Source organism: Pseudorca crassidens, chromosome 1 (genome assembly GCF_039906515.1).
Source record: "Pseudorca crassidens isolate mPseCra1 chromosome 1, mPseCra1.hap1, whole genome shotgun sequence".
In the NCBI taxonomy this organism is placed as follows: Eukaryota; Metazoa; Chordata; class Mammalia; order Artiodactyla; family Delphinidae; genus Pseudorca; species Pseudorca crassidens.
This window is the reverse complement of record NC_090296.1, coordinates 132,548,568-132,566,369: the sequence shown is the minus strand read 5'-3', so window position 1 is coordinate 132,566,369 and position 17,802 is coordinate 132,548,568. Positions and strand designations below refer to the sequence as shown.

The following is a 17,802-nucleotide window of genomic DNA, read 5'->3' as shown; positions in this document are numbered from 1 at the left end:
TGATAACTGGCAAAATACACTATTATAATTTTGAATTTAAGTTGTCAATTAAAGAAATTTTAAAATGAGAAAAAAAAGTCTTCAATATTAATTCCTATATTCTCTCAGATTTGGTTTGCCTGAAAAATGTCTTTATTTCTCCTTTTTTAAAAATTAAACTTTTTACTTTGAGATAATGGTAGTCACACGTAATCTTAAGAAATAATATGTAAACATCCTTGGGTACTCTTTGAGGTTCTGCCGGTGTTCATGTCTTGTATAACTACAGTATAAGATCACCACCAGGAAACTGACATTGCTACAATCCACTGATATTATTCAGTTTTCATCATTTTCTACCCTTTTATAATCACATTCTCCCTGTCCCCCAAACCCTGGCAACTACTACTCTGTTCTCCATCTCTATGATTTTGTCATTTTAATTTGTTATGTTATATAAATCATATAGTATATAACCTTTCAGGACTGGCTTTTTTTTTCATTGAGCATAATTTCCTTGAGATCTATTTAAGTTGTTGCATGTACCAATAGTTCCTTTATGTTGTTGGGTTATATTTCACAGTGTGGATGTAATGGAGTTTGTTCATCCACTCACTTATTGAAGGACATATTGGTTGTTTCCAGTTTTTAGCTATTATGAAATTTTAGCTGCTATGAACATTCATGTACATGTTTTTTTGTGTGTGAATAAGTTTTCATTTCTCTGCAATAAATGCTTAAGAATGTAATTGCTGAGTCACATGGAAATTGCATGTTTCATTTTTTAAACTGAGATATAATTTACGTACCATAAAATTTTAATCATACACTTTTAAAGTGTATGGTTCAGTGGTTTTGGTATATAAACAAGGTTGAGCAACCATTATCACTGTCTAATCCAGAACATTTTCATCACCCCAAAAGAAACCCATCAATAGTCATTCCCCTCCCCCAATTCCTTGTAACTCCCTAATAGGTGTGAACTGGTATCTTGTAGTTTTCATTTGTATTTTTCTAATGACTAATGATGTCTTTTCCTGTGCTTATTGGGCATTTGTATATTTTCCTTGGGGAAATCTATTCAAATCTGCTGTCCATTTAAAAATTATTATCTAAGAGTGTTTTATGTATTTGGAATACCAGACCCTTATCACATATATCAGCAGTCCCCAACCTTTTTGGCACCAAGGACTGGTTTTGGGGAAGACAATTTTTCCACGGACGGGGTGGGGGCAGGTGGTTCAGGTGGTAATGCAAGCGATGGGGAGCAGTGGGGAGTGGCAGATGAAGCTTCTCTTGCTCGCCTGTCGCTTACCTCCTGCTGTGCGGCCTGGTTCCTAATAGGGCACGGACAAGTACCAGTCTGCGACCTGGGGGTTGGGGACCCCTGATATATATGATTTGCAAATATTTTCTCCCATTCTGTGGTTTATCTTTCACTTTCTTGATAAATTTTTATTTGGTTGCTTGTGTTTTGTTGTCATGTCTGAGAAACTTTCTAATCCAATGTCATGAAGATTTATTCCTCTTTTCTTATTTGAGTTGTATAATTTTAGCTCTTACATTTAGGTCTTTGATCCATTTTGAATTAAATTTTGCGTATGATATGATGTAGAAGTCTATGTTCTGTTTTTGCATGGGATAACCAGTTATCTCACCACCATTTATTGAGAAGGCTACTCTTTTCCCCATTGAATTGTCTTGGCATGTTTGTTAAAAATCAGTTGACCGTAGACACATGGGCATGTTTCTGGATTTTCACTTCTGTTCCATTGATCTGTATGTTTTATCTTTTTGCCAGTACCATGCAGACTTGATTACTCTAGCTTTGTAGTGAGTTTTGAAATTGAGAAGTATGGATCCTCCAACATTATCCTTATTTTTCAAAATTGTTTTAGCTATTCTAAATCCCTTGCATTTCCATGTGAATTTTAAGATCCACTTGTCAATTCATGCAAAAAAAAAAAAAAAACGCCAAATGTGATTGTTGATAACGACTACACTGAATCTTTAGATCAGTTTGTGGATTATTGCCATCTTAACAGTATTATGTCTTCTAATTTTTGAATGTGGGATCTCTTTCTATTTATTTAGGTCTTCAGTTTCCTTCAACAGTTTTAAAATTTGAACATTGAACACTTTTCAGCGTAAAAATGCTGAATTTCTTCTCTTAGATTTTTTCTTTTTGATGCTATTGTACATAGAACTATATTCTTCTTTTTTTTTTTTTCCCCCACGGGCCTCTCACTGTTGTGGCCTCTCCCGTTGCAGAGCACAGGCTCCAGACACGCAGACTCAGCGGCCATGGCTCACGGGCCCAGCCGCTCCGCGGCATGTGGGATCTTCCCAGACTGGGGCACGAACCTGTGTCCCCTGCATTGGCAGGTGGACTCTCAACCACTGCGCCACCAGGGAAGCCCAAAAACTATATTCTTAATTTCACTTTAGAATTGTTCAGTACCTAGTATATAAAAATACAGTTGATTTTTGTATATTGATATTATATCCTCCAACCTTGCCAACTTCATTCATTAGCTCTTTTTTGTTGTTGAATTCCTTGGGGTTTTCTATATATAAGATCAAGTCATCTACCAGTAAAGAGTTGTATTTCTTCTTTTCTGATCTGTATGCCTTTTATTTCTTTTTCTTGCTTAGTTGCCCTGGCTAGAACATAGAATGTTGAACAGAAGTGATGAGACAAGACATCTTTGTGTTGTTCTTGTGCTCAGTTACCTTAGTGGTCAGCTAATGATCAAGCAGAGATTTCCTTAACTACCTGAATCTGCTAAGTCTCCCAGTCCTTGCTGAGGGTCTCTGTATATGTATTGTGGCATGCTTTCCCCTCTCATCTAGGCACTTGACAACTTTGCCTTAGACTTCACTTCTTATGTAGAACTTCAAGTCCAGCAGAGGTGAGAGCTTAGGGTCTTCTCGGGTCTTTCCTGAGCATATGTGCAGCTCCAGGCATGCATGTGACCTAGATTTCTAGAAATATGTCAGAGTTTTTCAAAGTTCTCTGGAAGGAACTCCCCAACGTTTTCATTTAAGGTTTTTGGTTGTCTATTGTTTGCTCCAGCTGTTATCTAGTGCCTCAGGCACCAGCGAAGTTAAACAATTGCCTGTAATTTATCTCAATTGGAGAAAGGGTTTTTGTACCGGGCAAGCTTCTAGTCAGATCAAGTTAAAAACAGCCTTGCAAGTGGGGTCTTTCAGAGATCCATGAGACAGTCAAATGACAGTTCTCTGGAAACGAACTCCAACTTGGTTCTGCCCCTTTAGGTACTAGCCAGGCTACTGCAATTGAAGTGAAAAGCAAAGTGATTTTCCAGGCTTCTGCAGAGGTGGAGAGTAGGGTATAGGACTGGGGCAAGTAAAAATACCCCAAAATTCACAGCTTAGTCTTCTTACTGAGATTTTTGCCATTTTTCTTACATAAACCCTCCCTGTATTACTGCAAGTCTTTGGTTAATTTCCAGAGTTCTGTACATGTAGCTTCTGATAATTATTGCCAGTATTATTGTTGATTTTACAAATAAAGAGAATTTTTGGAGGTCTTTATTCTGCCACTTTTGATCTGCATTTGTAGTTTCATTAAAAACTGCCAAATAATTTCCCAGGTTGGCTGTACCATTTTACATTCTCCCCCGGCAATGTGTGATTGTTTCAGTTTCTCCACATCTCACCTGCATTATTTTGTTGTCATTACTTTAAATTTTTGTCATTCAGATAGATGTGTGGTTTTATCTAATTATGGTTTTAATTTGTATTTCTCTAATGGCTTATAACATTAATTTAACATCTTTTCAAGTACTTGTGATCTTTATCTTTTCTTCAGTGAAATGTCTGTTCATGTCTATTGCTCATTTTCTATTTGGATATTTTTCTTTAGTTGTAAGAGTTTTAAGAGTTCTTTACATATTCTAGAAAACAGTCCTTGGTTGTATAGGTTGTTTACAAATATTTTCTCCCTCTGTATAACTTCTATTTTCATGTTCTTTTGTAGAGCAGAAGTTTTACATTTTGATGAGGTCCACTTTGTCAATTTTTGCTTTTATGTATCATGTTTTTAGTGTCAAATTTAAGAACTTTGTCTAGTCCTAGACCCTGAAGATTTTCTCCTGCTTTTTTTCTCTAAAAGTTTATAGTGTTTTGCTTTACATTCATCTTCATAGTTCTGAAATGTGTATGTTTTGCCTTCTGGAATTAGAGTTCTTGGTTGTCAGTTACTTTTTTTCTTTCAACATTTTCACGGTGTTTATTGTCTTCTGGCTTGCATACTTTCTGAAGAGACATCTGCTGACATTCCTATATTTCTTCCTCAGTATGTAATGTGTCTTTTTTCCTTGGGCTACTTTGAAGAATGTCTGATTCTTCTATTGGTTTTCAGGGATTTGATTTTGATGTACTTTGTTGTGGTTTTCTTTTTCTTTATCCTTGACATTCATTGAGCTTCTTGGGTTTGTGTCTTTATAGTTTGCATCAAATTTGGATTTTTTAAATATATTTCTTTAGATATTTATTTCTATACCCTTATCTCTGGTCCCTGCTTCTGGGACTCTTACATGTTTGTTAGTTTAATATGGTCCCATAATCACTGACACACTGTTCAGCTCTATTCTTTTCAGTCTTTTTTTTTTTAATGTACTTCTGTTAGGACATATTATATTTCCCTGTCTTCAGGGTTGGTAGTATTTTGTTCTTCGGTATCTAGTAAGTTGTTAATCCAACCTAGTGAGATTTTCACTTAGTTTGTTGTATATTTGATCTCTAGAAGCTCTATTTGGTTCTTCTTTATATGTTAACATTTCTCTCACAATGTTTATATTTTTCTTTGAATACCCGAATATAGTTGTTATAGTTGTTTTGTTTTAAAGTTCTTATTTGCTAATTCCATCATTTGTGTCATACTGGTTCCGTTTGTATTAACTGTTTTTTATCCTAGTTATTGGTCACATTTTCCTAATTCTTAGCACTTTTTGATTAGATGCTGGGCCTTATGAATACTTTATTGTGTCTACACTTTGTTGTCTTCCTTTTTGTGGTGCTTTGTTCTGGCCTGCAGTTATTTGCAATTTAATTTGATCTTTTCATGGCCTGTCTTTATGCTTGTTAGGACAGGTCTAGAGTAACTTCTACTAAAGGGATAGTTTAGCCCTATTACCCACACAAGACCTTTCTAGAATCTCGTTTAAATGAACCAAGTGATCAACAAGGATTTGGTACACTTGCTGCTCAGAACTTGAATGCTTTCTAGCCCTGTATGAGCTCTGTGGACTGTTCAGCTGATAGGTTTTCAGTTACTTTTTGACTGGAGTGCATTATAGAATTCAGCTAAGAGTCAAAGGATCCCTTGAAGTTTTTTTTTTCAGTAGTGCCCTCTCCTCCAGAACTGTACCCACAACTTCCAGCTGCCTCAGGTTCCCTGAACTCTGATATGTTTCTTCATAACTCAGTGAGACTTCATTCTTTGTTTGGGATCCCATTTTTGTACCACAGTGCACTATTTGCCTCCAGGCATAAATCTGTGGACATTGTGTGGCTCACCTCACTTGTTTCTTCTCTCTCAGGGAACATAGTACTAGTTGCCTCTTGTCAGTATTAGAAAATAATTGTTTCATATATTCCATCTGGTTTTCTTGTTGCTTATAGCAATTAGGTAAATCTGGTCCTTATTATTTCGTCATGGCTGGAAGTATAAGTCCTGTTCCTTTAATAAAAAAATTTTTTTTTTTTTTATTTTGGAGCAGTTTTTATTTACAGAAAAGTTGTAAAGATAGTAAGTACAGAGTTCCAGTATGCCCAGGTTTCTCCTGTTGTTAACATCTTACAATTTCATTGAACATTTGTCAAGACTAAGAAACTGACATTGCCATATTACTATTAAGTAAATATCTATATTTAATTTTATTAAAAAACTGCCAAACCATTTTCCAAAGTGGCTGTACAGTCATGCATTCCCACCAGCAGTGAATGGGAGTTCCTGCATTATTTGAGTAGAAAAATAACATGATGAAAACCAGTTACGTCAAAACACCAACATTTTAACTACTTTGAAATTACAAAAATTAAGTAGACAGAAGTGACTTAAAATTGCTAAGCCTTTGATTACAAATGACTTATGATAACAATAATAATTATAACAGTGGCATTCATGGAACTCTGTTCTAAGGGCTTTACATTTATTAATTCATTTAATCCTCACAGCATCCCTATGTTGTTGGTGCTGTTATCCTCTACTTCTGTAGATTAAGAAAGTGAAAAGGTCAGTAATTTTCCCCTGGTCACATAGATATTAAGGTACAGGCAGTCTGGCTCCAGAACCTACTCTGATCCACTTTACCAGTGATGATTCTTCATCAGCTGCACATCAGAGCAACTTGAGTTGAGATGGCCTTGGACATCTATAGTTTGAAGACCACTGGTGATTCTAATGTGTAGTCGGGATTGAGAACATTCTAAACTACCATTTACTGCTTTTCATTATAATGTAGATAAATTTATTATGTTAAAATATACTTTTTGATTTTAATGATAATAGTACTTTAGTTCATATTTTGACTTGGACATTTTAAGGTCCTTTTTTGTAGGTAGAATTGGAGTTGAGGCAAAAATTTTGTGGATTACTGAAAAATCAGTTATCTATTTTGGTGTCTAGGCGCTCTGCCTTTTGTGTAATACATGCAAATGTGTGTGTATACTTATATATATATATATATAGTCTTTCGGCATAAAGAATTTTTAGAGTAATCTGTTAAAGTAGTTAGATATTTCTTCCTAAAAGTAATGTTTAAAGAATATTGATTTTAAAATATGGAAACATTCTAAAAAAAGTAAAATATGGAATCATTCTGTATACACAAAGCAAGGAATAAAATGAATCATAGAATGGTGTAATTGTTTAAATTATGTTAGGCCCAGCAAGTTAATACCTACACAGAATTGATTTAATCCAGCATATAAAAATCTTCTTAAATTTATTAATTTTGTATCTTTCTTATTCTGTGTCACTGACATTTTAACATTTGATATCAGGCTAAAATATATAGAAGAAATATTTTAAATTCTATGTAAGATATACTATATGAAGAGTGATTATGAGGTATAATAAATAAGACAACAGGTTTGAAAATACTTTATCAAAATCTAGTTCTCTGGCCTCAAAATCAATGATCTAATTTTATTTTTAAAATTATTATTATGTGATTTTCATTGGTCACTGTTGTTTTGCTCTGAATAGTTGGCTGCCGACTATTGCATGAAGTCTCCACCAGAGAGTGCTAAAGATACTTCAGTGGGGAATGTTATTTACTTAGACTTGCCTGGACTTGTCAGCCGGGTAGACTTTTTTTTTTCTGAGAAAAGAATTTGATTTCTTATTTACAAAATTCCTCTTGCTGTGAAATATATTATGTACCTTGACAGTTGAATATTCTACAGATATCATAAATGATGAGTATTTAATTGCTTCATTTTTGGTTCTCCATACTGGCTTGAAATATCTTTGATTATTTTGTGAAGTTATCCTTTAAAAACTAAAAGTTGCATTTTCCTTTACACAATAGGTGTTGACTTTTCTCTACACAATAGATGTTTTTCTGAAAACCTGAATAATTTAAAATGAACTAGAGAAACTAGTAATTTGTTTTATGAGGTTGAAAAAAATACTTTATTGTGTATGTTTTAATTTTAAAATAGCAACTAAATTAGCAAATAGTTTTAATATTTGCAATTCTAGCATACAATATTATTCTCAAAGTATTATTAATTATCCGTGATGACCATATAGTTTGTGTTACACATTTAGAGTAGGGTATGAAAGAAAATCTGGTCCCTTTATATTTGATAAATCTCTAAGTGAGCATTTTACAGAGTGATTATCTAGCAGAAGTACTGAATGATAACAGCTGTTTTTCCCTTCTTTTCCTCTAGGTATCTTCACTCAAATAACATAGTTGTGGTTCCGGAAGGTACGTGCACTTCAAGTTTTTAGTTAGGAGGTGCTATAGTTTAAATAGTAGAACAGATAGTATAGTGCTATTATAGTTTATAATAATAGAACAGATTGTCTCTTTAAACCAATTTTGGTTGGAAAATTAGGGAATTTTAATTATAGAGCATCTTTATTAGTTTCAAAGCTTTTTTCCCTCTAATTAGTAATCCAGTTAACTGTTACGATTAAATTAAATTTAAGAAGTCTAAAATGGTTATAATGGTTAGGTAAAAATTTATTATCAGATAAACTGTCATTGGGTAAATAATAAAATGATAAATTTTAAGTTTAATAAATCCAGTTAAGCATTTTGGTTAGATAAAAAAGACTTTATATATTTCATGAATTATTTATTCAAGTAATTTTTACATTGTTTTAACATTTTTATTCGTGCTATTTTTAAACTTACTTTATATCAAGGTAGAAGTGTTATCACTTCATAAAATTTAGTTTGATACTATACTCTAATAATAATTTTTAAAAAGTTTAGTTTGATATATGTTTTTACTATTATGTCAGCCCTGGAGACAGGGATATTAAGCATTAAAATATTTAAATTTGGAGTACTTGCATTAAAGTTTGGTGTTAAAACACTTGGGTCAAATTAATCATGCTTTTACCCTTCTTTTCTCTTCAAAGCCATTGGGTCCCTTGTAAAACTACAGTGTTTGGATCTTAGTGACAATGCCTTAGAAATTGTTTGCCCAGAAATTGGTCGTCTGAGAGCTTTACGTCATCTTCGATTAGCTAATAACCAGCTGCAATTCCTACCTCCAGGTAATCATAGTCTGTAGCACACGAGCTTTTTGTATATTACAAGTCTATTTTTATTAATATTTCTTACTTTGTGTCTAGGCAGTGGGCTTTAGATATATTTGTAAGTATTTGATTGTCTACTTGTTTGAAGATGACATTAAGGAATGTGGATGAAATATGACTCAGAGTCTTTTCCTTGATGCAAGTATGAGAAGGTGGCATTTCTGTTTTTCAGCTACAATTACTACAGTTGTGCATTGGAATCAATGCTCCTTCAAATCACTGTCCTGGTGAAATATTTGTACCAAAAGCTACTTCAGTTCTGAATTTCACATAGGAGAATTTATATGAACTTTGCATTTTAGTGTCCCAAAAGCAGATACATACAGTGTTTTCTCTCATTCTCTAGTGAGATAAATGATGTACATTAACTTGGATTTAATGTGAAATCATACTAGAATTTAGTAGCAGAATTTAAGTTTGAGTCCTAGAATTGTCAGTTCTGCCTTCTGATCATCCTATTAGATTATGATGTACCTATTGATAGTACCAAAATCCTGCATTCTCCTGAGCTACCATTAAACCCTTTGACTTTCTTACAAGGTGTATTCAGAGACCTTCCTTTGTGAACCCACACATTTGCAGATTCCTCTGTCCTGTGTCATTTCGCATATTTTTTAAAAAGTGAAGTATGATTTTAAAAAAATCTTGTGCTTCAGGTATTACATAAGAGTTACTCTGCATTCAAAAATGAGCAAAAAAAATACAGACGTCACTCACATTGGCTGGGATTATTTCTTCCTAGTAACTCAGGAATACCAGCTAGTCTTTTAGTGTATCCGAGTGAAATGTGTGACTCAACCAAAATTACAAATTACTACCTGTCACAGAACTTCAGGGACATGTGAAACTGTTAAAAACTATTCATGTTAAATCCATGAATGAATTTATAATTTAAAAAATACTTTCTCCAAAGTTTTTCAAGTACAGAAATTTCTAAATGAAACACAGTAGCTGATTAATTTTTAGACTTTATGTGCTGACTTTCATATATAGGTTCAATATTGTATACAAAAATGATAATTAGTATAGCAGTTGACTCTGCTTAAAAAAATATTTTTTAACCTCATATAATGAGAGTCTTCCTTTTTCCAACTCTACTTAATACAAAAATTTTCAGTATGGTGTGGGAATATAATCTTTAAATTTTATTGTATGTAATCAGACTCAGTGGTGTTTCATCATTCTAGCTTTCATCAAGTTTATGTATTCACATACTCAGGAAATTAGATTCTCTTTCAGAGATTGTCTAGAAAATATATCAGCAAAGATAACACTTTAGATTTTCAGGGTATTTTCATATATGAAACTTACACAAGATACATTATAGAGTCAAAACGCATGGATATAATACTGAATATTTTAGATTTTCGTAGTATTTTCATATATGAAGTTTATACAAGATATGTTGTAGAATCAAAATGCATAGGTATAGTACTGTATTCATAAGCCCCTTTTTCGATACATTTAAAGAACGTCTGAGTAACACAACTCTCTGTTAAAACATTATTCTTTGTTTTCTGTTTTCCTGTCTTTTCCTGTAATGTAAGAACATTTTGTGGTAAAATGTGGCCATTTCCTTCCATTATATACTCTCAGAGGTTAAGGATATATTACTAATGTCATTGACTGCTTCCTAGTAACCAGTGGAGGGTATAGGTTTCCTGACTACTTTAATATGATTTTAAATTTATATTTCACCTGTTTCATAATAGATTTGAGGCATTTACTTCTGATTTTATTTCCCTAGCTTATTTCTTTTGTTTGTGTTTGGTTTTGCTTGTTTTGAGTAAAATTGCATACAGTAATAGCTGTGTATTTTGAGTAGAAACTTTTGATTAAACTATGTATAGACTTTTTTTTTCTAGGCCATCATAAGTAGCAATGCACTAGATCTTACTAATTTTTTGAATAACTTTATGTATCTCTTTATGAGGTAACTTCAAGTGTTATGATTTGAATGGGAGAGGGGCTAGGTACACATCCCCCAAGTGTTTGACCGTCTTTGGGGACATACTATGGAAAGGTTATTTTAACTGCAGTAAAAAATGTGAGGGACTGCCATATAGTGTCCATTTGATGACAGTAGACTCCAGTTGATGTCTGATCGTTAGCCTCTTCTACCTAGTCCATGTTATTAGTATAGACTTCTTACGTGTTATATTCCTGTGAAAGACTTAATATTTTATTATGTGTATTTTTTTGTGGTTGAAAAACCGTTGAATGTAATTTCACATTCAGTATTTAAAATTTGAAAATTTAAGAGCAGTATTTGAAAAATTTTAAGCATTTAAAATATCTAAATGGATAATAGAGAGTTTTAAAATTAGGATCTAAGAATGGATTACAGGGGCTTCATGAATGCCCTCAAATTGTATGGACAGTTTGGTGTTTGTGAGTGTGTACATATTGCTGTGAAGAAGATCCAATGTTTTTATCAGTTTCTCAAACAGATCCATGACTCATATAGTTGATTCTCTTGGGTTGTTTGCCAATACCCATTCTTTGGGAATGTCCCTTTCCCCCATTCTATTGGATTGCAGAGTACTGCCGTTTTTCTACCTTGTGACATTGCTTTCTCTCCACAGTTGATTGGTCCTGGTGTAGGTACCTGGCCCAAGCAGGACCATTTCTCTCCCTGGGCATTTTGAAAAGGACAATGTGGGAGAAGGAAAGAGAACAAGAGAGAACAGCGGAGGCTGAGAAAGAAAATCAGGCTCTATTTCTCTCTGGGCTTCTATACAGTACTGTATAATCTTGTGAGGTCTGGGAGTAGCCATGTGGACTGGGAAACAAGGAGAGAAAGATGAAGTAAATAACTAGAAAAAAGATGGAGGCAGAGACTTCCTAAGTTTTCTTTAATTTCCCAATCACTGATTCTGTTCTTAAGGCCCATAGACTTTGCGCTTAAGCTAACTCTAGTTGGCTTCTGTGAATTGTCAACAAAAGAGCTCCATGTAACATAGCTGCCCCAAAGGCTTAAAACAGCCTGTCTTGGGGTATAGGATTAATTGTATATTGAACTCTCCTATTTACTTAACTGTTATGCTTTGAAATTGCAAAAGCTCTTATTAATAGTAGGAAGTCCAGGGTTAGCAACAGCACGATCAGTAGTATGCCTGTGAAGTGGTTCATTCTGTCATCTGTTTTTTCCTTTTTGTAGTACGCTTTGTACCCTTTCTATTATATATATATATATATATTTTAACCTGAACTCAAGTAATTTTGGAGGAAGTACAGAGAACATTGGCGTGGGGTGATGATGGGTATAGAAATGTGAAGACAGGCTATAAAGAGTATGTTGTTAAGTCAGTGTAGGGAAAGTGTACTGCCCTCTTTGGCCCCATAGCTGGGCCTGAGAAACTGACGTTAAGACAGATTAACAGGAGAAAAGTATACAGATTTTATTTAGTAATTTTTACATGTACACAGGAGCCTTCATAAGAAAAATGAAGACCCAAAGAAGTGTAGTTAGAACCAAACACATATATACTAGGTTGGACAATGAGTAATAAATTGTGAAAATGGACAAGACAAAGGAGTTTGTGCAAGGGCAGTTATTTGTAGAAAAGTGACTAGGAAGATAAGGTTTGGTTTAACAAGGTTTGTTTGTCGTTTGGCCTCACCTCCCTGTCTCTGGTCATAAGAATGTCTTCCTTCCTCCTGGTATGGGGGTTACACCTTTTGCATGGGAATTTTATCTCCTTTCAGGAAGAAGAAGGAAGCTTAGAGTGCCCTTCTTGCATCTGCTGATTTTCAGTGCCTTTAACTTAAAATCATCAGTACACCAGGATGGCATATTTTGGGGTGGCACACTCTGAACTCCTACACCAGCCACCACAGTGGGCAACTAGAGCTTAATTCTGTGTGAAATATATCTCTCAGAATCATCACACTAAAGTGCTGAAAGAGCTACAGTACTTCAACATCAACTTCCAAAAATTATGGTTGAGAGCTGATTGGGTGGGAGGGTGGGTGTTAATTCTCTGTTACTTCTGGCATGCTGCACATGTACACACATGGACAGAGCAGCAGCCTTCTGCAGTTTCAGAAAAGTCCTCAGCCACAGTGATATGGATACTGGTAGTGGAGCTATGGCCAGAAAACACTGAAGTGGTCCACCTAGGTAATATGTGTGGAGCTCTGACAGGCTCTCACAGACATCATGAACCATGGATGGAGAGAGGTGCTTGGTACATCTGCTTTCAAAATCTTCCAGACTTGGTCCATAGACCCCAACCTGAAAGATAAGACTAATTTAATAGTTTGGGTTTAACTTGGTTCCAAATTACCTCCCCCCGCAAAAAATCTTCTGGCTAATGTTATTGAAATCATAGTCTGTGGTGTAAGAACTTTGGAACCTGAAGTACTATTTTTCTGAGCAGATCCAGTCCCTCCTCCCTTTTTTTCAATAACTTTGTATATTATTTGGCAATGAGTATTGTGGGTTTATATTTTAAATACCATATGGAAAAGGTTAAATGAATATTTTGGCTTTTTTTTTACTGTGATACTTAAAAATTTTTAATTTTTGTTTATTTTTCACAAGTAAAAATTGTACATATTTAAAGTATACAGTGTGATGTTTTGACATATATATATATTGTGAAATGATTACTACAATTGAACTAATTAACGTATTTGTTAACCTCCCAAAGTTACCTTTTGTGTGAGTGTGTGGTGAGAACACTTAAGATCTACTCTCTTAGCAAACTTCAAATACACAACACACTATTATTCAGTTGCCTTTTAAAAAAACTTTTTATTGTGGTAAATTTTAAGCACAATCAAAAGTAGACAGAATAGAATAGTAAGCCCCCATATACCCAATACCTAACTTTAACAATTACCATGGCTTTCTCCTCTCTTGTATTATTTTTCTTTTAACTTTTGTTCTTCATATTTTTGTCCTCTCAAGGTTTTTCTTTGTTTTAATTGGGGTAAAATTTACATACAGTGAAATGCTCAAGTGTACAATTCTTGAGTTTTGATAAATGTATATACCCATGTAACCAACATCTTATTTGAGATACAGAACATTTCCATTAACCCAGAATGTTCTCTTACGCCATTTCCAGTCAATCAGTTTGCTATAGGCAAACCCTATTCTGATTTCTCTTACCATAGATTAATTTTGTCTGTTGTTGAAAATAATATAAATGGGAACATATAGTATGTTCTCTGTTTGACTTCTTTCACTCAAAATAATGGTTTCAAGATGCATCCATGCTGTTGCATGTGTCAGTAGTTCATCCTGTTTTATTGCAGAGTAGAATTCCATTGTATAAACATACAATTTATAATTTACTTTCCTCTTAATGGACATGTCAGTTTTTTCTAGCTTTGGGCTATTATCAGTAAAACTAATATAAACATTCTTGTATAAGACTTTTCATGGATATATGTTTTTATTTCTCTTGGGTAAATACCTATTAGTAGAAATGTGATTCATAATATAGGTATATGCTTAAGTTTATAAGAAATTGCCCAGCAGTTTTTAAAATAGTTATACCATTTTACACTTCTCACAGAAATATATGAGAGTTCTAGTTACTCTGCATGTTTGCTAGTATTTAGTGTTGTCTGTTTTTGGCTTTGTTTATTTTAGCTGTAGTAATAGATGTGAAGTTACATTACATTGTTTTAATTTGTATTTAATTGAATGTGTCTTTCCCTCTTGACTAATGGTATTGAGCACCTTCTAATGTATTCGTGGACTATTCCAAATCTTCTTTTTGAATTGTAGGCGGTATCTCCCTACTTTACAGACCAGTGGCCAGATTTAGGTTGCTGAAGAATTCTCTTTGCTCTCTAGTTCTGCCCCTTGCTTTCTGTGCCTTGAGAGCTCTTTTAGCCCTGCTGCCCCATCGTTGGCCTGTGTATGGCTGCCCTGTACTCTGAAGGTGGGTCTTGCCTCTGCAAAGTTTCTCTTGGCTTTCCTGTTATCTTTCATTCCTCAAGTCTTCCTTAGCTCAAAGCCTAGAGGACTTTAGAGAGATGATCTCAGCTCTCTTCTCTTGCCCCCATTTTTGGTGAAAACTAGTGGAAAAGAGTTTGTGTGAAGGGGGGCCAGGTAGTTCATACAGCCTCTCTCTGTGTCTGGGGCTGCTCTGGATTCTATGCTGGTATGCCAGTCCCCACATAGCCCTTCAAAGTTAGACTGGTTTCTTTTTAGTGCTTGTCTGTGGCAGATTCTTTGTCCTCCCATTACAGTCAAGGGTGATAGCAACTGGAAATCTCTTCTGTTTTAAAATGGGCTTATCACTTTTTGGAGTTGATTTTGGTTTCTGGGTGTCCTCAGTCTCTGAAAAATTTTAAAAACTATAATTATGTAGCTTATCCAACTTCTTTTCATGGTTAGGGTGTAAGTGACAACTCTTTTGACTTTTTATTTTCTTACTGGCATTAAGTTCTCCTCCCTCACAGGCTACCACAATTTGGTTTTTGTTCCTCTCTACTTTTCTTTCTCTACCTACTTTCTGTCTTCTTTTGGATTACTTGAGTACGTTTTAGTGTTCCATTTTATTTCCTCTACTGGTTTTTCTTTACAGTTTACAATATGCACCCTTAACTTATTACAGCTTACTTAGGATACTATACCACTTAATATAAATTTTAAGAACCTTCCAGGGACTTCTCTGGTCGTCCAACGGTTAAGAATCCACTTTCCCGTGCCGGGGATGCGGGTTTGATCCCTGGTCGGGGAACTAAGATCCCACATGCTGTAGGGCTACTGAGCCTGCGTGCCACAACTAGAGAGCCCATGTGCTCTGGAGCCAGCATGCCACAACTAGAAGTCTTCGTGCTGCAATGAGGAGCCCATGTGCCGCAACTAAGACCTGAAGCAGCCAAAAATAAATGAATAAATAGTAAAATAAAAAAGAACCTTCCAATAGTATACTTCCATTTACCCTCCTTCCTTTGTGTTATTGTATCATGTATTTTATATCTATATATGTTATGAACCCCACAATATAATGCTTATTTTGCAGTGGTCAGTTATCTTTAAAGGAAATCACAATAATTTTTTAAAAAGATATTCTTTGTATTTACCCATATATTTACCATTTCCTGTACTCTTCATTCTTTCTTGTAGATCTCTTTTTTATTTGGTATCATTTCTCCTCAGCCTAAAGTATTGATACTTTCTTTAATATTTCTTGTAGTGCAGTTCTACTGTCATAGTTCTACTGAACTATGTCACTTTCTCTTAATGCAAAAATGTCTATTTCACCTTTGACTTTGAAGCATGTTTTCTCAGGATATAGGGGTCTGGGTTGACAATTTTTTTTAGCACTTTAAAAGACAGCTTTCCATTGTCTTCTGACCCCATTGTTTCTGATGAGAAGTCAGTTGTAATTTGTATCATTGTTAGCCTATATATGTCTTCTTCTATGGCTATATTAAAATTTTTCTCTTTATCTTTGGTGTTAGCAGTTTGTCTATGATGTACCATGATGTAGGATTTTTTATATTTATCCTGCAAGGGCTTTTCTTGATTCCCAATTTGGGAAGTTTCCTGTTACCTGTTATTATTTCTTTATATATTTTTCTGCCCCACATTTTTTTTTTCTTTCAAGAACTCCAGTTACACACATTAGATCATTTGATAATGTTTCACAGGTCACTGAGGCTTTTTTCTTTTTTAATCTTTTTTTTTTTCTCCTTATCTAGAGGTTGGATGATATCTGTTTATCTGTCTTCTACTCCAGTAACTTCTTTTGTGATCTCGCATATGTTCTTTATTAAGCCCCTCTTCACCGTCTCACAGCTTTTTCCTCTTTGGTACCTTGTCTTGCATTTTCCAGCTGCTTCAGCCTCCCAAACTGTGATCTCTGTCTCTTTAGCACTGTGAGACTGCAAGGTTCTACTTGGGTTCCACTTCCCTGTGTTGTGGGCAAGAAAGCCTTGTCCAGCTTGGGACACAAGGGGTGTTTACCTTATTTCAAAGATCAGAGTCCTTTCTTTCCTGTTTGTTGCTTGAAAGCAGTTGCCTCATATATTTTTGACTAGTCTTATTGCTATATTTTGGTGGGAGGGAAGTCTGGTGTCAGTGTCCCTGTCATATCTGGAAGTGGAAGTCCTATTAGATGTTCTTTGATTTCTCATCTTATTGCTTACCTGCATTCTTATATATATATAACTTGTATGCCATTTAAACATTTATATGTTGCCTTCTCCTACTTCCAGTATCAAAACTATAACATTATTTGTTACAGAATAAATTTAAACTCATTTTCTTCCAAAGGCTTTTTCTAACTTAAGTAAAATTACATTATCTATTATGATATAATAAAGGGTTACTGGAGAAAGATTTCCATCGGTGCAGAGCAACTTGCCAAATACTTTGTGATTCACCATTGGCCACGAAGGCCAATGGATATTAGAAGAATCAGAAAATCCAGCTGCCCCTTGATAGTAAAGAGAATCCTTATGCTGTGATTCACTATAAACTCTGTGAATTCCCATGAGAGAAGATTATGGTAACAGACAACAAAATGTCACTAGGAGTCAGAAAAGATGTTGCTTACATCTGCAATATAAATCAGCCTGTTTTTTTTTTAAATGGTTTTATCTTTGAAAAATTGTTGTGCATACCAAGAAGGGAAGGATTTTTTAGCCCAAATTGAAAATATTAAAGCAGTCTAGAGGCTTCCCTGGTGGCGCAGTGGTTAAGAATCTGCCTGCCAATGCAGGGGACATGGGTTCGAGCCAGGTCTGGGAAGGTCCCACATGCCGCGGAGCAGCTAAGCCCGTACGCCACAACAACTGAGCCTGCGCTCTAGAGCCCACGTGCCACAACTACTGAGTCTGCGTGCCATAACTATTGAAGCCTGCTTGCCTAGAGCCTGTGCTCCACAACAAGAGAAGCCACCGCAATGAGAAGCCCTTGCACTGCAACGAAGAGTAGCCTCCGCTCAACGCAACTAAAGAAAGCCTGCGTGCAGCAGCGAAGACCTAATGCAGCCAAAAATAAATAAATAAATAAATTTATAAAAAAAGAAAAGCAGTCTATG

General features: G+C 34.9%; 1 protein-coding gene across 8 annotated transcripts in view; it reads left to right on the top strand.

Moving 5' to 3' along the window:
* The window catches only part of LRRC28 (leucine rich repeat containing 28), a 183,756-nt gene that overhangs the window by 24,632 nt on the left and 141,322 nt on the right, over window positions 1–17,802 (top strand). For 7 of the 8 annotated variants that reach the window (XM_067756069.1, XM_067756037.1, XM_067756006.1 and 4 more), the window contains exons 4-5: window positions 7,909–7,946; window positions 8,609–8,746. The exons of the other annotated variant lie outside the window; for it this stretch is intronic. In XM_067756069.1, the coding sequence (XP_067612170.1) occupies window positions 7,909–7,946; window positions 8,609–8,746 (176 nt within the window). The remainder of the gene's footprint in view (window positions 1–7,908; window positions 7,947–8,608; window positions 8,747–17,802) is intronic. 8 annotated transcript variants of the gene reach the window in all.